Source organism: Gouania willdenowi, chromosome 7, assembly GCF_900634775.1.
Source record: "Gouania willdenowi chromosome 7, fGouWil2.1, whole genome shotgun sequence".
In the NCBI taxonomy this organism is placed as follows: Eukaryota; Metazoa; Chordata; class Actinopteri; order Blenniiformes; family Gobiesocidae; genus Gouania; species Gouania willdenowi.
In genome coordinates this window covers 30932737-30953905 of record NC_041050.1, presented here as the reverse complement: position 1 = coordinate 30953905, position 21169 = coordinate 30932737, and the positions used below count along the sequence as shown (strand labels likewise).

General features: G+C 38.6%; 1 protein-coding gene across 3 annotated transcripts in view; it reads right to left on the bottom strand.

Moving 5' to 3' along the window:
- The window catches only part of cpne5a (copine Va), a 126654-nt gene that overhangs the window by 75101 nt on the left and 30384 nt on the right, over positions 1-21169 (bottom strand). For 2 of the 3 annotated variants that reach the window (XM_028452977.1, XM_028452974.1), the window contains exons 4-7: positions 19956-20059; positions 18895-18934; positions 18057-18071; positions 17832-17908 (exon numbers count right to left, since the gene is read on the bottom strand). In XM_028452977.1, the coding sequence (XP_028308778.1) occupies positions 17832-17908; positions 18057-18071; positions 18895-18934; positions 19956-20059 (236 nt within the window). The remainder of the gene's footprint in view (positions 1-17831; positions 17909-18056; positions 18072-18894; positions 18935-19955; positions 20060-21169) is intronic. The other variant, XM_028452976.1, reaches the window with a different exon arrangement.

Sequence of the window (21169 nt, the reverse complement as noted above, 5' to 3'; positions counted from 1 at the left end):
TATCAGTGTGTGAGGTTGTTGCTTTGGCCTACCCTGTCGCTTTTGTTTTCCTGAAGCACTTTCAGTCTTCGCAGTTCCAGAAGGTTGTGCGTTGACCTCATTAGAGCCAGATCCTTGGTCATTCAGCAGTGGGGCGAATCGATTACCCAGTTCTACATGAAACTGGGTTTGTGACTTGGTGATACTCCTGCCTTTAGCAGATGTCCACTTTTGTGCCTGGGCAGACAAGGGAGTTGATGTTGAGGCTGCAGTCTGCGAAGCCAGTGCAGGCCAGTCCGTCTCATTATTGATATCAGGGCGCTTTGCTCGGCCCGTTAGCCTTTGAAGTGGATATGACTTTTTCTTAGGCTTAGCTCCCAGAGTATTCCAGGGAGGACTCGCACCTGTTGGCTTATCAACGGGAACAGGATCCTCCCTAGGCCTGATAGCTTTGTTAGCACGGGCTGGTAGCGAGTTAGCTTTATCCACTCCGCTGTTTTGAAACAGCGGCACAGTCGTATCATTATCATATCCACAGTGTCCATTAACCTCAATGTTTACTTGTATTCCTCGCACTGTAGTCTCCAGTTCAGTAATCTTTTGGAGGAGACTGCTGTATTCTGTTGTGGAAAGAGCCATTCTTCTGCTAGTAAGCTTGCTACTTGTAGCTAGCTAGCTTGCTACTTAGCTTTCCAGTTGAGCCAGCAAATAAAAAAGCAGTAGATGATTACCTCAGAGCCAGAGTCAGATGGTAAATGATAGAGTTTGATGTTGAGGTATCGTATCATTTCTCAGAAGAAAAAGTTCATGTTTAGTAAATAAATTCCTCTGTGAGCTCCGCTCTGCTCTTTTGCTAAGGCCAATGCTAAGTCAATGTTAATTATAGGCTAATGCTAATACTGGATAATACTGGATAATGCTAACTAATGTTAATGCTAGAAAATGCTAATGCTATCTTATGTTAATGCTAGCTAATGCTAATGCTAGCTAATGCTAATGCTAATGCTAATGCTAATGCTAGCTAATGCTAATGCTATCTTAAGGTAATGCTAGCTAATGCTTAGCTAATGCAGTGTGACGCGAGCCAGAACCTACATCCTCACTTGCATTTTCTTAAGTAAATACAAATAATCTAGTTGTTATTATTACTATATATTATTCCTCAACAGAATAGGTAAAATACAGGGAAAAATTTCACTGTAGGACTACATTGTATACTGTGTTTTTTTTAAGTGTGCAGGAGTAAGGGGTACATGGCTTCATATTTCCTGTATAGGATTTTAAATTACAGCTACTGTATTCTGCGGTTTTAGTCGTTTTTGGCAAACCGATCAACAAATGAGTCAAGGCTCAAAGCCTTGTGAACCAATTAGCATGTACAAATGACAATTGCTTTTGCGTAAAACATTTTTGAAAAATGTATGTATTTCATTTAACAGCGACTAAGCAAGTACTGTATATATTTGTCTGAAAAATATCAATTAAACTTAACTCGATTGAAAATAAACAATGCTGTACAACACAAAATAAATCCCCTTTGGAAATAAAACACGTGTACATTTTGTGGTAGCAGCTCGCTAACTAAATTTTTCTTGTTTGGTGTGGAGGAGGGCCCCAGGGGGGACCAGGGTCAGATTTACAGGGGTACCGGCCCCTGCTGGTCCTCCCCCAGAACCGCCACTGGAAAAAGAAGGGAAGAGTTTTTCAGCACCATCAGTGAAGTTAGCTATTTATAAAAAAGACATGATCACTGAATGATGACAGCCTTAAATCAGCCACAAATGATGTGATTCGTGTGGTTCTTATAACGTATTCCTCACCAAAACAGGTGAGGAGGGGCTTCAGTAGCTGCTTGCAACATTTACAGTTCCTCATAACTCAAACTGTCACCTATATGTTTCTATTGGCACACAACAGAGACCTCACCATATGGTCCAGACCGATCCGTTGCCAGCTTCCGATGTGTTTGGATTTCAACTGAAAAGCTCTCTGGGCTTCGTACCTACTGTCAGATTAGCATCATATCTGCTGTTCTAGCTTCTCAACAAAATCCCTCAAGATCAAGCAAAACTTCTTCAAGAAAACAAACAAACTGAGGCAGGAGTGGAATGCAGTCATGCAGCACATTGGTTTTTAATACCCACGGCGGTGAAGGAGGGAAGTACTGTCAAGCTCTCGGCTCTTACTGCCTCTAACACCGCGTTAGCCACAGCTGCCTTGACACGTTCCCTGTTTGATCAGCTGAATGAAAAAAAAAAGATCAAGCAGCATATTTCAGCATCACTGTGATTATAGCCAAAGTTTCTAATAGTCCTTTTCAGCAGAATACCAATGAGAACAGCATCTGATCACACACAAGTGATTTATCCCAGCAGAAAACAAGCATCAGGGGTTATTGTGCATGACGTATTACATTACAGATATTCAGGCTCAATGTATGGCCTCAATAATTTCCCATCTAGAAGCAGTTGCTGTCATGATATGGTGATTCACAGTGCCTGTACTCTCATTACCTATCAGCACTGAGGTGGTTTGGATGAAAGCTGGTGAGATTAAAGTCCAAACAAGGAGAAGGAAGCGATTGTTGATGCTGTTCACATGAGGTCATTAGGATGAGAAATGGTCCTGATATTTAAGATCGCTGCAACGTGTCTTGCATATGAGAGCGTGAGTGGGTTATCAACCCAACAGCATGAGTGAGAGGCCGAGAAGAAGAAAGCCACTTTTCTTCCCTTACTGCAGTGGTTGCAGGGCTAGAGTGGCTCTAAATGTTTTCCTAAGGCGAGATGTGTTCATGTGTTACGATGAATAATCTTTTGCAATTCTTCACATAAGTGGGTAGAATGTAATTAAAAGATATACTTAAAAAAGTGGAGCACAGCAAGAAATCAGATGAGATATTAAGATTTTTTTACAGCACAATGGCACCGCCTGGTTTCCCCGAGACTGGTTCAGTGAATCCGTCTGCACAATATGGGTGTATGCGTGAGTCGAGAAATTAACAACTATATTCATCAAGTCCAAGTTTCAAAAGGTTGAACGATGGAAAAAAATATCTGGCTTTGCACTATTATGAAACGTTTGGGCCATTGCGATGATCACATCTAAAATGAATTAAAAAGGTTGCAAAACGTCTGTGTGAGAACACTAAACATCTTCATATAATGATAAATATAATCTTTCACCTCACCAGGGTTTTAAAAATGGTCTTGGCCAATTCAAAAGGGCAGCACAAAACACCAGTGTGGCTTTTCCTCCTGCTACTAGAATACGTGCTGGTGCTTGGGTTGATAGAAGGGAAGCTACAGTCAACCTCTGGTGAGCTCTTTGAAGCTTTACTGGTTTGAGCTCTGAGCGGGTAAATATAGGTCAAATAATGAGGCGCAGAACTAAGTCAAAGTGATGTACAAAACAGCCATGAAGAAGTCTGCTTTATGTGATTTGTACTGATGAATAAAACGCTCAAGATGTGAGAAGGTGTCATCACTGTTTAACCTGCAGGCTGTAATTTACCGTGAGCCACTGCTGATGATTAAAAATAAAAACACATCCTAGAGAACTCATCTTCTCAGATGTTCTTACCAACAGTATCGGCTCCGTTATGATGGAGCAAAACCTTTTGATTGATTAGTTTTCCATCAGTACGGAGTACATTAAAGGACATCCTCAGGTCTAAGAGTCAGGAAAACCTCTGTCATTTATCAGACCAAACGGACTCACGTCTCAGCAAAACCTCCGTCAAATCTGACGGCGTCACTTATCAAAACAAGCGTTGTCAAATTGCACGGCCTCAGGCTTCAAAGTTAAAGTCATCAGACTCAACGGCCTCAGGTTTTAAAACATGACATGGCGTTTTATTTTGAAGAAACTGAAAGTACACAAGACGATTTTGAAGGAACCGGTGTCATGTACTGAGACACATCGTACTGACATGGTATATGCGCATGCTCGCACAATGGAAAAATTATTTTTTTTTGCTAAAAAAAAAAATTATACATTTTTGTTTATTTTTGTTTTCAAAGTGAACGGACGAGTGTTTTATTTTTTTATTGGATTATGTTAGGTTAGTGTTATAATCTCAGTACGGAGTATTTTTTTTTAAATTAAGATATATCAATGTATTGTTTGATAAATAAATATATAGTTAAATGAAACATTCATCTTTACCTAAATAAATAAATAAATAAAATAACAGCTTTCAACTTACTCTCGTATCCGAAGCAGCTCATTGATGACATCATGTGTATTTCCAGTTTCTTCAAAATACAACATCATGTCATGTCAGCCATCGAGTCTGATGACTTTTATTTTGAAGCATGAGGCCGTGCCATTTGACGGTGTCACGGTCGGAGTTTACTTCCGGACTGAGATTATAACCCTAACATAATTCAATAAACAAATAAAACACGTGTCCGTTCACTTTGAAAACTAAAAAAAACAAAAATGAATTTTTTTTTTTTTTTTTAGCAAAAATTAATTTTCCGGTAGTGCGCATGTGCATGCATGCACAAATATGCGCATGTACAATCTCAGTACGATGCGCACTCTGTAAATGACACCGGCGCTTGGTTTGATAAGTGAGGCCGTTAGATTTGACCGAGGTTTTGCTGAGACATGAGTCCGTTTGGTCTGACAAGTGACAGAGGTTTTCCTGATACCTCACTCTGAGACCTGAGGATGTCCTAAAATGTACACCGTACATCCGAGCTTTTGGACATGTTATCAAACTGGACAAGCCATTAAAATGAGAATCTTGTCCACCGCAGTGGGTAATAACCTAAAATTGAAGAAAAAAGGGGCCCAAACATCATCACGTCCTTTTCCACTTGTGATTTCATTCAGTGAGAGAGAAGATACAGAGAATAAGAAAACTCAATAGCACAAAGTTATTCATTGAGTTTTCAGGGGAACTGGTCTCTAGAAAGGCTTTTTCAAGTGTCTTGCATCAAAAAAACATCTGATTTCTACTTGCTGTGGCGTGAAGCCATGACACCTTTAGCCCAGCTAACTCAGTGCTGGACAGGGCTAATGGAATTCATATGATGTTGCTGCAGGTCGCCCTGACCTCCTGCATAGAGCCGACTGCTGACTACAGATTGCAATCTGCATGCTGACAGGCTTTCAGCAGCTGAATTAATCAGGAACAGAGGGGTTTTACAGTTGAGAAGCAGAGTGTGTATTCAGAGTCTTTTGGGCTGGAACAGCCTGTAGCCATGGAGGCAATCAACAGCAATGCAGCAACAAGTCCCCTAAGCTGATCTGTAAAGTGAAAACCTCACATGGATTCATTTCTACAGTTTTTATCACTTTCCGGTCAATTCATTTATTGGGGCGGCATTAGCTCAGTACGTAGAGACATGGGTTGGAAACCGGAGGGTGGTCGGTTCAAGTCGCAATGTGGACCAAAATACAGAAGTTGTTCTAGTAGCTGGAGAGGTGCCACTTCTCGAGCACTGTCGAGGTGCCCTTGAGCAAGGCACCAAACCCCAACCCTGCTCTGGTGTGCTCCCTTCATTGTAAAAGCAGCCCCACTCTGACATCTCTCCATTAATGCATGTCCACAAGTCCTGTTTGTGCATGTGTGATTCGGGCCTATGTGTGTGAGAAGCATGTCCCTAAAAATAACAGATTGCAATGTAATTTCCCTTCAGGGATTAATAAAGTAATTCAAATAAAAAAAATAAATAATTTTTCACTCTCAAGTATCCCCTGTAGTGCTATCGGGTACCCCTAACCCGGGGTTTCCACTGGATACGTCTCCGCTGCGCCACGGCACCAATCCGGTTTTGCTCTGCTGTCCGCCATCCGGTAATCCCCACCGGTTGCGTTTTGAGTGAGCCACGGTGCACTCCGGTTGGACGACTGTGACGTCACGAGACAGAGTAGTTCTTGCGATATTTATATAATCGCGCAAGAACGCAGTGGAAACAGATAAACAGGTCAGTGTTCCTACCGAAGGAGTAAAAGAAGAGATAAAACTGCACCAGTAAAACATGAACTAAATCAAAGTTGCTGCAGTTTACAGTACAGTTACAGTATGAGAGGAATCAATATAGTGAATGTGATTTTCTTTTTACACATTATGACATTTTGGTGATGTAGATACCTGAAATATAATCTGAAGTGTTTTATTTTGAAAAGTAACCGGATATTTTCTTGCGGTGTATGTGCATAACTTCCTGTTTAGCGTCATTTCTCTGTGCTGATTGATGCGTCGTGCTCCGGTGTCCGCCAGAAATAGAAGCCCTGCGTATATCTGGCGGAGGGCACCGGACTGTCACAGCTGGGAAGGAGCAGACCTGCACCGCAGCGGACCCGGTGGAAATCAACACATAGACTAAAGTGGAAACCTATCAGCTCCGGTGACGCGGCGGTGACTTAACGCAGTGGAGCCGCATCCAGTGGAAATTGGGGGAAGGGTACACATATTCCAAGCACCCACATTGGCCCCTAAAGATTAAAGTAAAAATAACAGAGAATACATCAGTCATTATGTAATTTAACAACTAATTCAGTTGTAGATACCTCACTCCCACCAAATGAACAAATTCAGTAAAACTCCACAATATTTGCACTAGTCATTTTAAATCAGTTTTTAATTGGTCGCAAAGCTAAAAAAAAAAAAATTGGAAATTAAGATCCTACAAGGATTGAATTCTGTCATTTATTGCTTTTTATATTGTATGGATATGTGGAAATGCAAATTTGGGTTAGGGTACAATAATGTTAAAATTCCCTCCTACCCCACCTCATCTAAAATCTGCGACACAATTAGGATCAAACTGGTCCGTAATTGGCCCCTGAGTGATAAAGAGTTTGACACCTTTGCCCTTAGGCCTGAATTATCAGACTAAACGTGAACTCACTTGTGTTAAAAACAACAAGAAAAGAATCATCCATTGTCTTCATGCCCTGATAAAACAAGTCAATTGAATAAAGCAACTCATTTGACAGTTGGGTTTATCTCGACTTTAGGGAAATCTTGAGTTTAATAAATCCCTGCTTCATTAAACAAATTGTTTTTCTGTACAGTTTGCATTGTCAGGGTTTTTTTTACTTCCAGACAGAAATGTCCATTATTAGAGTGGTTGGACTTGTTAGCCTTAGTCTTGGAGCTTAAATTGCCATTTAAGTGAAGCAGAAGAGTGCTCTAATTGTGTGTGATGTCCCAAGGCACATGATGCTGATTACTGTGGTCCATCGAAAACACTTCACCTCCAAGTTAAATGAAGCAGAGACACAGCGATGCTCAACCTGCTTCCCCGCCTTTCCTTTGCTCTATCAAAACTACTTGGATTTGGAATATTTGGATTCCCCAGCTGATGACTTCCTTTCACTCCCACTCAATTTTTGGCTCCTATTTGATCTCAGAGAAAGTGCTGATGTGTAGCCCCAAGCCAGTCAGCAAACTGACTACATTAAGCACCAACTTTAAAAGAGCTGAGAGTCTCTGAAGTCGAGCAGAGACAAGTGGAGCCTGTTTGCTTCAGTTTTTCCTGAGTAAACTTACGATGAGTTATAACCTTCTGAGAGTTGCTGCAATATGCTCTGAGCCTCCCGGTATGGATTTGAACGCTTAAAATGCCTCTAAACAGACAGAAAAAAAATCTGTATATGGAGGCGTTTTTTTTTTATTAGGTTGTGGTAATAAAAAAAAAAAAAAAGCACGTAAAACTGTAATCCTTTTAGTATCGCAAGACTCTTAACCACAGCCTAACTAAAAACATCAGCCTGTAGATTTAGTGCTTATTTTTGTTCTTTTTATGCAAAATAAAAAAAACAAAACAAATAAAAGCATGTCAATTTAATATCACTCCAACTAAGCATAACATACATGTTTTTGGGCATGTTGAGAATTGAAAACTAGGAGTGAGTTGTAGTTTGAAACTCAGCTAAATATCTGCTAATGCACTAGATCTAGGGCGTAACGATTCGTTTTAGCAACAATTCGATTTCAATCATGTTTCGATTTGATTCAAGGACAATATTGGTTCATTTAGAAAGATTCGATCCAAAGTGATTCACTGACTTGAAATCAATTCAGTAACTTTTCTGCCAAAATAATACAGTAATTCAACTAGTGTGTAACATTTAGCTGGATACTGGACAGTGCAGGTGAGCTTTCATAGATTCCGGTTGTTTCTTGTAAGGGAATCGTCTATAAATTAATTATGGACATGATAAACAAACAAGTAAACAACATTTAATGGCAAATGTATTCACATTTTATTTGAATAAAGTCCACTTCAACAACACTTCAGTTTGAATTAACAGGATGTTAACCTTTTCTGCTCTAATTTTTAATACTCAATACATTTTCGATAAAAATACATGTTAGTTTTAACTGACTCTTCTGCTTGTTTTTTCAGCATAAAACCAATACAATATTAATATAAGAAATTAAGTGCAACCAAGATCTGTTCAGGTTAAATGAGCAGTGGTTAAACCAGCTACTTTTCCTTTAAAAATGATGTTATCAAGAGCCTTCCGCAGAGCTAACGCTACCACCAGGAGGTCCTGGCGGTCGACGGTCGACACAGTGAACAACTCCTTTAGAATATCTCCGTCACACACTGGAGCCCTAAGGATTGATCATTTTCTCATTCGCCGGCTTCGCCATTTTGTTTGTCGTCTGCTGGTGCACGCTGCGTGACGTCACAGACAATATAATATAGTTCATATTAAAAGCACTTTTAAACGTATCTACAGTACATAAAGTCTGCTTAAATCCATATAGTTATTTCCTTCCTACAAGCGGTTGATTACTTTTAAAAATGATTTTAGATCCATTATGTCATCCTGAAGGCCAACTTGCCGAGCACAGATCGATGTAGTTGGATCGTAGGAACATAAATCAATTCATCGATCTAATGGATGAATCGTGACACTAATAGCATGTTAGCTTCTTGAGAATTGCAAACTGAAGGCGAGTCATAGTATCAAACTAAGCCAAACATCTGCTAATGCACTGATTCCTTATCATCAGGTGTACCATAAAAGTGTCCGATATTGTGTAGAGGTGTCCCGATCCGATATTGATATCGGATATTGGTTCGATATCAGCCAGAAAACGAATATCTAAAATCACTGATATAAGCTCTAAAACGTTCTGCTCCAGCACTTCTATTCGTAGGTGACTGTGGTTCACACTCTAACAAAGTAACCTACTGTTGCTGACTATTGTTCTCTGTTTGAGTAACATCACTTGATCAAGCCTTTTCTAACATTCCACACTATAAAATAAGTAATAAAAGTATGTATGATTCGTGCTGATATTGTATCGGATCAATATCGGCATCGGCCGATACGCAAGGCTGCAATAGTGGTATCATATCGGAAGTGAAACAAGTTGTATCGTGACATCCCTAATATTGTGTGGTCAGCCCACGTGTGTATTTGCTACTGCAAATATTTTGCAGCTATTAACAATCATTGTGTTACAAAGCGTAACCAAAGACTCCTCCATGCCACTAGGAGGCAGTAGAAAGCCCAATAAGGCTGCGGTATCGTACATTTTGCAGCGTTTGGTGAGCCTCAGGATTTCTCTCAGTGAGGAGCTGGTTAAATATTTCATCATGATGCTGCAGAGGGTGGTTTTTAATCAATGCATGATTGTTGATAGTCTCAACTCATTCTGTAAATCAGCATGTTGCCTTCTGGTTCATGCACTGATGGATTAACCTTCATCACTCCTAAATGTAAAAAAAAAAACTGAAACCCTGGTGGCCAGTCATTAAGCTTTTTTTGGATCGTCTATCCCAGCCGTAGTGCTCTGTATAACCATTTTTATTAAAATGAAACTTTTCCTGTCAAACTTTTGTGCTTTGGTAATGTAATTTAAAAAAAAAAAAGAAACAGAATTTTAATGATCATAAGCAAGCCCAGGATTTTATGTGCCCGACATTTTAGATTTACAGAGGGGTGACTGTTTATTCAAACACCGACCTTTGAAAATGATTTTAGATATAAAATATGGATGGATTGCTGTTTTAGAAAGAATAATATGACTCCAAATAAATTGTGGGATGAGCGATGTCTCCTGTTCTTAATGTAGTTTAATGCACAGCCGGCTGAATGTACACATTTTTACCTTCAGAAGGGCAAAGATAAAGAGCTGAACTCTTTTTATTCAGACTTTTATGTAAAACAACACCGTTCCACTGCACTGCATCACACTGTCGACTGTTTTTAACACTTTTTTTTTTTTTTTTTTTTTAAATATTCACACACACTTTCATAACATCTTACATTTACACGTGCTGGGAGAGACTAATCTGTCAAAGTGTGCCCCCAGATAAAAGCATCACCGTTCATCGCTGAACATCTGCACTGCTATACAGATGCTGATATTATGCAACACCTGTAAGTTATTGAAGGCTTTTTTTAAAAAATAACCAGAAATCATTAATATTCATGCTTTCACCCAGTTTTTGGGCCCCAGTCTGCACTTTGTTTTTAGCTCTAATCTTTGGGGTGTATGCTGCTTTGTTGTTCATGGCATCGCAACAGAAAACAGGCAAAAACACAAACGTAATGTTTTTAGTTTTTTTTTTTTTTTTTTTTAACCTGGACTGATACTTATATTTAGACAGAAACAGCTGCACAGTATGTGGTGCATAATTCATTGTACAGAATAATAATAATAATAATAATAATAATAATAATAATAATAATAATAATAATAAATCCCCATAGTGAAGAAAACTGACTAACTTACAGTGATTCAAAACTGTGTTTATATGATGGTAACTCTGTCCTATTTGAAAAGCTTGTTTTGATTAAATTTCTTCTCCATCAAAACTAGCACAAAACTCATTAGGAAAAGAAGTCCATCAGTCAAAACACTCTTTCATCATCTTTGATTAATTATGTATGCTCTTAGCTCATTGTCATTTCATTTCAGCTTCTCTCCAGCCTTTGACTTTGAAGTTCTGCATTTAGGGTATCACAGCAGCAGCAGCTCCATCTGAAGAAAGATGCTGATTTCTTTTGTTACAGGGGGAGACTTGCAAGAATATAATGCAACTGTCAGGAGAACATTACATTTCGTTTCATCTTGAATTCTGCCTTTACATTTACTAACATTATAACTGGTGAATTCAGCTTGTCTATGCTGTTTTTTTTGTATTAGAAGTCGTAGCTGAGTTTATGCAAAAAAGGTGTTTTACTTCAAGAAATAATAATCTGAACGTCCTCCTCAACAATTATTGATTAAGAAGGAAATAAAAGTCCAGATGCTTTCCCTTGTGGCTAATAATTCATTCGTGAATAACTATTCAGTTTGGGGTTAATTATAATTGTAATCGCGTAATTGATCATTAATTGTAATTATGGTGTAATTATAATTGTAATTGTAATTGAAAACATTTGTTGCTGTTGTAATCGTAATTAAATTGTAATTGAGTCCAGATCATTTTGTAACAGTGATTGCCATGAAAACTCTATAAAAAAAATTTTATATTATAAATAACTAACAAAACTGGGCAACCATGTTTTTTACACATACGTAGTAAACAATTATTAAAATATATTTTATATCAAGCTGTCCCACATTTTAACATAAAAAAATTCAAATCGAGGGTTATATTGATACAAAAAAGGTTCAGATGCCAACACCAAAAATATTAAAAACGTATATTTTCATTGATTAGGAAGCTTAACAAGGTAACCCAATAGATAGAAACGAAATTAGATAATAGATATTTGTTTTTAGTGTATTTTACAGCTGGTTTTTAACCCGTTAACAGAAGACAGAAAGCTAACACAAGAGGAAGGTTAAGTTTTATTTGGTTATTTATTTCAGGGTCAGTAATTGTGATTAATTGTAATGGAACTTTAGTCATTAAGAATGTATTTGACTTTCTGATGATAAAAAAAAATTACTGTAATTTCATTTTAAATGGAAAAATTGCTGGTAACTAATTGTAAGTAAATTGTAATTGAACATGGACAATTGAAGACATAAATGTATTTGACCCCAACCCTGTGTGATTGATATGTTTTCAACCTATTATTTACAATATCTGCATAGATCTGAGAACTGTGATGGCTCCCGTGCGTGCACGCACCACCTTCCCTGTAATCTCCTGCTTCGAGCATGCAGTGGGAGGGCACGGTCACAGTGAGCTAATGGGTTTAACATGTTGTTGTAGTCTTTCAGAATGTGCTGTGATTCCCCGTGTATACAGAAAAGGTCACAACCAATTGTTTAATGGGCTACTATTATCATTTTATGAAAGCAACATCAGTAGAGTTCCACACAGCGAGCTAAACACACATTTATGGCATCGAGGGTTGCGTCACACATTGCTATTCACCTGCATCAATCATTTAACTTTGTATTTCCGCCTCCACCAGTGACTGTTCACCCTGCCTGGCATTAATAATGGATTATAAACACAGGGTTTTATACTTTTCGTTGGATGACTGCACAGTAGATAACGAATCTGTATTAATCGGATTCATATTCCTCACTAAGCAAAGATCTAACCTCTTTACCATAAATAAAACATTCTAAACCACATGGTTTGGAGGCCATGGATTCCATTAAATCATTACTATGTAAAAAGTACAAATAATAAGCACAAAAAAGTTGGCAAGGCTTTTGAGAAAAAGCCACTTTTCAAGTAATTGAAACTCATTTTCCTCCCACAGTCCAAAAACAAGAGTATTGAATTGGAGTGAATCTGTGTGACTAGACGTATTTTCTCTGCACACAGCTGCCCTGAGCAGAATAAATGAATACGAAACATGGATGATAAAAAAATTTCCGCAAATTAACATTTTTCTAAATACCAAATAGATAATGCCGTCAGGTTACTTTTTAGTTTAATCAACATCATGAAATGACTAGATTTAGAATAATAAAAGCCAGACATGACCAAAGTGAGTCTTCATCGCATTTTATTATTTATAGATAAACAAGACTGATATGATTCATTTCACGATATTCATCACAGAGTAAACTCAATTCAATAACATATTTCATTAAATTATTTATTGGAGCCATCCAGCATCCTTGATATTTAAAGTAATATTTTTATGTAGTTGTCCTGTCTTTAAGGACGTCCTTCTTCAATTACTGTTGAGCTTTGAATTTCTAAAAAGCCATTAAGCAGCTTACTTACTGCATCATTTGCATGTATTTCGACAAACGAACAGTTACTATTGGTTTTAAAAGCAACAAATCTGACATCTGACAGAACATATAACAAAAATCAAAGAGTGAAATTCAAGTGTTAGGGATGCGAATAAATGAAAGACGAAGTGAGGAGAAAGAGGGAAAGGACTGTCAGCACTGGATGAACCACAATCTCGGGACTTTTTTTTAGGCATGACTAACAGATTTCCTCAGACCCTGCTGGAGCTTCCTCTAAGATACCGTCCAGAGTGTCACGGTCATTTCTGGATGCATGACAGAAGATAGGTGGCCATAACTAATAAAAAATAAGCATAGAAATAGTAGCCCTGAGACTTCCGTTGCCTGTTGATACTGAGCAGCTACACAAAAAGCCCTGAAACGATTTACCGGTAACTGTATCCTGGATGAATATCATTTAAAAAATTGAATATTTTCTTTTTTTGCTGCTATTTGAAATATTAAAGGGGCAGAATTATGAAAAAAGAATCACTTTATAATGATTTTGCTACAGCGACGTACACACTTGAGCCTCATTCAGAGGGCCAAAGTTGAAAAATGTCTGTTTCCTCCCTCCCTTGTTATTCCACATTTTGTAAAAAGTCAGCTCCAAACAGGCGAGTTAGATTTTTCCCCCCCCATGCATCATAAGGAAGAAACTCCTCCTCCAGATAATCCTGGCTCCCCCTACATAAGAATGAGAGCTCCTCCCTCTCAAACTACCTCATAGGTAAAACAAACATAGCAAAGCCAGGTTGATATTACAGTTAATATCTTTATGCTCAGTTTAAAGATAATCCGAAGACCAGGGTGAGCGCTCACAATCAGTTATCATTTTTAGTAGCCGTTATATCGCCTCGTATCGACTTTGTAGAAAGATCTGACATGTTTGTAACCCGGTGCGACGCAGCAGTTGGACAAAACAAGAGGTGAGGAGGAGAAGAAAGCAGCTGTTAATGATTTAAGGGCTTGTTTTACTTTCGCCTGGCTCCGTTCGCAGATCGCGCGCGCACTCCACAGGAGCGCATTGGTGTTTATACTGGGTGCATTCACCATTGCAATACCTGCAGCCAGGACAGGAGGCTAAAGAGAAGATTCTACAGGAAGTAGTAGCAGTACGGCTCTGTACTAGAGAAGAAAAGCCCACGGAAGAAAGTAAACAAATGACAACGATAGCGGCAGCAAGTCAGGCTGGAATTGCTATGTTTGTGGTTATCGGCTGCTCTTGCAGTAAGACATGACCTGAAATCTTATTTCATGACACCACAAGGTCTTATGCCCTGGCAGGACACAGTGATAAGGAGAGGGTGTTCAAACTAATGTCCTGCTCAGCAGGTGAAATGATTAATAAAATCTCCAAACTTGAGTACACTGTTTCCATTGATTTTTTTTTTCCTTATTTAATGAAATACAAACAGCACAGCACACAACTACAAAACTAAGAAACAAGCAAAGACAACAAAAAAACAAGCATCATGTTACAAACAGAATACACAACTGCTATTTAGGAGTTTTTAGGATGTGTTATGAGTGCCTCTAAAAGCACCCTTCAGTCTTCCTTCAATGACGTCCATTTTGAAATGAGTGAGCACCGTGTTTCAAAATACTAGAGGTGCGCGACAAGGTGAAGCGACAGCGCGCACTTATAGAGGGGTGCACAGTGTCGTCATTTTTGGCGCGCGAACCTTGCAACGTCCTGCGCCCGTCAAGCATAAACCAGGCTTTACTCTGCTGCTGTGATAAAAACACAGCGTGTGTTTACCTCGACCCAAAAAACAACCTGTTTTTAAGAACGATCTGAAAGTAACTTTTCAGAGGACTAAAATGCCAAAAAAACAGGCGAGTTTGGGAAAATAAACCTCAAATACTATGTAGCTGGGGTTCTTAGAACAATTGGAGATGGGTGAAAAATAGCATAATACTGGACATTTAAAGAAAGTAAGAGAAATGTGTTTGTATTGGTGCTTTATGGAGTTGTAAAACATATTCAACAGCATCTATATCATCATGGTGAAAATCTCACCCTCACAGCAGTGATCAAGGTGCCCCCCTAAAGCTCCTGAATCAATAGAACACTCCCTCATGGCCTCTGATCCTGTAGCCTGGCTCTGATTAGGGGTGTGAAGCCCAGGGCGCTGACAGCATACAGGCAAACGAACAAGGTCTCTTCATCCTGCTCATCTTATTATTCAGCAATGAAAGGCACCAGGCTTTGCAGCCCATCATCTGCAGTCCCTGGCACAGTTCAGATTCAAAACCAGAACTCCCATTGTACCAGCAAACACCACTCCTCACAGCCGAGGTCAGCCTTATTCTTTACTTTGGGTATAAAGTGCAGTGCGCACATTTTCACACACTTCACAGAATCTGAAAAGCCCTCCTCCTCCTCTTCACCTTAAAAAAAGACACAAACCCAGAGTGCCACAGAGAGCTGTGGGTGCCAGCAGCTTCAGGGCTTCACAACTCCTGCCCTACTTTGAACTTGTAGCTCTGTATGTTCCTCACGCTGACTTCAATCCAGCCATTGTGCAAGATCACATCCTGAATGAAGGTAAAAGCATTGAGGGGAGCCACCGGTCATGTTCAATTACCCAATTCCATCAAGTGCACACATTTATTCCTGCTTTACCATGCTCTAAGCAGATGGTTGTCGAGAAAAATCATTAATCACCTCTAATATCCTTACACACCTCTTTGGTATGTATATAGTTGGTGTTTAACAAAGTATTTTTATCATTAAGTAGAATAGGGCTGGGCGATACCGACCAAAAGTTATATCTTGATATTTTTTCTCAAAATGGCTATATACAATACAAATCTTTATTTTCAAATCAATAAAGTCTCACCAGAAAGACAATTCTGGGTTGACTGAGGAGAATATTATTGTTTATTTAAAGTTTTTACTCCTAATTTTAACGTTGTTATTGATTTTTAAACTGTCTAATGTTTTTTGTTGCACTCTTTAATCATGTCATGCACATTGAATGGCCTTGTGTATGAAATGCGCAATATAAATAAATGTGCCTTTCCTTGCCTTAAAGTTGCTGATGCCAAATGCCACACAGGCACATTTATTAATAGCATAATATGTGTCACTTTTGGCTTTTTCACCTATAATGGACAGCATGAGTGAGTGGGTTCTGTATCGTGGCTTGTTTAGGGGAAGGTCTCAGTAATCCATCTAACTGTGCTTTGCTGTTCTGAGAAGTAGCAAAAGCAGCGACTCCTAGAAGTCGTCGTGTGTTGTTGCAATAGTAATCCTGCTCAAAACAGGAAAAATACAACAAAATGAGCTGTAGAATGAAAATGTATCGTTCTAGGCGATATTGCAATTTTCTATATTGCTAAAATAGAAATCTCAATAGATCTTATATTTAGATACGTATATTGCACAGCCCTAAAGTAGAAAGTATTAAACCACTTTTATCCTATCATAAGTAAAAACATTTTAACTTAAATATATATAGAATTTACACCAAATATAAAAATATTGTACTGCAATCTGTCAATTATTAACACAATCACCTGTGGTTTAGGTCACAGTGTGTACAAATCCATCGATTGGTTAAGGCATGACCCAATGAAACCCATGGAAAGATAAACCATCGATCAACATCATCATCATTAGAACACGACTCTAGGTTAAAAAGAATATCTTTCTTTAAAATGTCTGAAACCTGTCAGTAATAAAATTGTTAAAATAATCAAAATTTCTTGGTATTTTTTCTAGCTTTAGGAGAAATGTAAGTGAATTTTTTAGGTGGGTATATTATTGTAGGGACTTAATCAGCCAAATATAAAAGTCCAGAAAGGTTTACCTAATGGCTAAGTAATGCTTATACACTTATTAGGGTTTATGTCAGATTACTAATGTTACGCATTACCTTACTTAAGGGCTAACTGGTGATGACATTGACATACACACTCCAAATAAGCACTGTATGTAAATGATTATAAGGAACATTACATTTTACTATTATAGTAATAAGTGATGCATTCATCAGGATGAATAATTACATTATAAAACGTTTAGTAATGTAGCATTTATTAACGGCTTATTAAAGCATTAACTGGTATGTCAGTTGTTAGCTAATAAATTATGATTATTATTATAATATTTTTAAGCTATTAATGTTATATAAGGATAGGTAATTACATTATATAACATTTATTAATGCATAGTAATGTTTGAATTACAAAGCATTAATGCTTATTAATGCTTTAACTGGTATGTTAGTCAATACATTATAATGACTATTAAAACAGTATTAAACTGTTAATTAATGTTAAATAATGCTTTAACTAATGTTAACTAAGGGACCCTTATTGAATCTATTCAGATTATTGAAGTCTTGATTCAATTACAAACTGATTTTCGATTATGGACGATTATGGATTCGATTATAGATTTGATTTTGGATCATTGTTGATTCTTCTCATTTTTTTTGACTTGTCTTTTGAGTCACAATATATGTTTCAATTAGGAGGACTCCCCTGGTTTGGTAAATGGAAAAATGGAAATATTTATTTTCGTGGCAGACTTTGTGACATCAGCAAATATTGCACCTTTGTCCAAGGAATCGATATCGTATCATCATGAAGCTGGTGATTTACACCCCTATTGATGGTAATATTTCAGAGAAAAGATGTGTGTGTGTCAAGGCTCTTTGTAGCCCCCTTTTCTTCCAAACAACACAGTATGATGTAAACTAACCCCAGCGATTTCTCCAAGCGACTGGCGGGTGATCCCACGATCTCTCCCAGCGTACAGTGAACCTGTCCCAGGAAGTCCTGCCATAGGGAAGAGGGCATAGAGGGATGGAGACAGACACAGGACGGTGGATCACGGGGAGTAACAAGGGAAAAACGTGAGGTATTACGCATCTTTGTGAGTATTGTACGGTTTTAGTAAATTAGGACATCTGAGGCAGACACGTACGTTAAAGTCGGTTGGCTTCCAGGGTGAGGAGGAGGAAGAAGGAGAAGTAGGAGGAAGAGAGAAACACCAGGCAGCAGCAGTGACACAACAGAGCATATCATAGAACAGAAGGCACACAACTCAAATACCAGACCGTCATTCACCAAGTGCAAGAAAGACTGACCAGAGGGGTAAAAAAAAAAAAAAAAGCAGATAGATAGAGTAGGAATGACAGAGGGGGAAAGAAGAGTGATGAAAGCTGAAGGAGCTTCAAACAGGGAATGGCTCGTTTGAGGTGCACGAAGAACAACACAAAAACACAACATAGAAAGCATCACAAACATCAACATCTACCACAAAGACCGTTTTTGGTCCTATGCAAACCAAGTGCGACAAATATATTGTTGTTGATCAGTATTATGGGTTTCTTAATCAAAGCTTTTAGCAGAGAAGACGACGCAAACATTTCCATTAATTTATGCTCTATATAATTAAATACTTAAATGAGAATTTAGTTTATGAATGCAAAAACCTTTCAGATAAACAATTTAACACTCACATAGAAAAGCTTTGATAATTACATGCAATGCTTCACATCTCCTTTGGAAGAACAACGCAATTAATAAGGTTTTGTCAGCTATATAAATCCTTGATTTCCCTTATTTCAGAGGAAGAGTAAATGCTTAGCTTAGGACCGGAAACAGCAATTTGAGAAGTGAAGCTCACGTTTATTTTAGTTATATTTGAGCTTTCAAAGAATAGAAAACTTTGGTTTGCATGGAACCTACACATCAGACGTTATCTAAGGTACATAACAAAACTCAAGCCCCTAAAACCACACAAACTGAACTTCACTTACATGTTTTGCCAGATCTGGACTTTTAGAGTCAATATCAAACCTGAAATGAAAAGAAAACCACAGATCACAGACATTACAAATCACTCCTGCCTGTAATTAAAGGTAACTGGTTGCACGGTGGACACGTTCTATAAGTTAATCGCACACTTGAGTCACGTGATGAGTGACATTCAGCTGCCCAGGAGACAAACGCGAGGAAGCTAACGTGACAGCTAATGAAGGAAGTCATTTGGTGGTTTATGAATGTAATTTCTGCACTCTGGTGGGGAGAGACTGAATCAATCTACCATTGCAGAGAGGGTTTGAAGCATCTGCCAGTTAAAGCTAATGTAAAAGTAATTAAACCTGAGTATGGTCTTGATCCCAGCTCTGTGATAAAATGAGCAACACTAATTGTGAGGGGACATGCTTCCTTCCTCCCTGCTCGGGTTTTGACAGCCACCTAGCATAAATTCATTCATTCAGTGGGCTCCAGCTCTTCTTTGGATTCACGGGATTCCCATGTTTTAAGAGTGTGATGTTTTTTTGTATGCAAATCTTCTTTCTTTTTTGAGATAAAGGATGTTCGAGATAACAGCCTTGATTCTGCCAGAGGCGTCAAAATGAGGCTCCAAACCTCGCACTAGTCTGGCCTTTTCAACAAGACGGAGGCAGGACAGAAGTCACTGAGAGTTTTATGGAAGTTGGTTCTAGACATTTGCTTTGCTGTGTAGGCTAAAGATTAAGGATAAAACCATACATGAAATATTTATCACCCTTATAGCAAACTTCCCTCACGAAAGACAGAAAAGACACTGCACCAATGAATAATTCCCCAGGAGAGAGAGAGAGAGTGGAGCTGGTGGCGGGGACGAGAAAACAAGAAGAGTAGCTCAGACCGAGAGAATAAGATGGGAGAGGGGATGAAGAGATATGGGAGCGAAGTGAAAGTGATGAAGAGGAAAATGTTAAGCTTGGGAAAGAAACTAAAGAGCAGGAGAACTAGGTGGGAAGAGATCAGATCATATTCAACACAAAAGACTGGGGTGCAAGACCCCAGGGACATCATCAAAAGGACTCACACGTCAAAGCGCAGGTTCTGCTTTTCTTCGAAGAAGTAGTCCAGGATGTACTTTCTGACAAAGTCTGGATTTAAGGTGTTGTCTATCACCTCAGTTCGGCCAAACTAAATCAGAACCAGAAGGAAAAAAAGGGGTAAAAAGTGAAATTAAAAAGACGACACAGCATGCCATCACTGACATTATATTTTCTGCTTTATTATTCCACCCAAGTCTCTATCATCCCAGAACAGCAAATGTGCAAATGTATGGATTCAGATAAGACCCATCCATTTTGATTAGCAGTATTCAATGATCACACAGTAACAGCTCTTCTCGTCCACTGTTATAGTGTTATTTCGGTGATGAGGAGGAGGCCTGAGCCTGAGAAAAACATCTCAATGAGCTCAATTACACTCCTTTAATTAATACCAGATTCACATGAGCATCTCTCCGTGAGCCGCCTCAGCACAATTAAATGTGGACGTGCAAATTGCAAGAAGAAAAAAGCACAGAAAAGCACGACTTTAAAATGTTGCTTGAAAACAACACAATTCTAAGATGGAAGTAGCAACCAGCAAAGAACAAGAGCAAGATCTTAAAATCAAGTCAGCACAAACAAACCTGTCTTGAGAATGGAAATCTCACCATTAAAGTGTAGTGATGTTTAGCTCCAAACATAAAACATTCCCAGTGAAGAGGGAGACACGCACTGCGAGTTGGTAAGAATAGCTTCAGGGAATGAAATATCAGGATTACAAGCTCATACTATAGTAATTACATCTCCAGGGTGGAACCTGAAGCAAAGCCTATAAGGATTGTGATAGATGTAATGAGCAGCCCCCCCCCCCCCCCCCCGACCGCTTCTTCCCTCCTAAGCCCACATTGGCAGATTACAGATCGCTGCTGGCTGTGACCGAACCACGAGAACATAAAGATGTGTGTCTTTTGTCTATCCTTCTCATTAGTCAGTCTGAGTTTACCTTTGACCATGCTCGTGCAATTAAATCCCTTTAATAGATTTGGGTGAGTGACCATATATTGATTGACAAAAAAAAAAAGAGGACACTAAGCCCAACCTCGGTTTACTCAAAGGGGATGTACTACAAAGCTGGATTTCCTCTTATTGCGCTAACTTCTGGGATTTATTCGGTATGTCCTGTACTGTGACGCTGGCTTAAGTTTTTACCAAGGTAAATCACTGTAGTAACTTAGGCTGAACCTTTGGGAAACATATA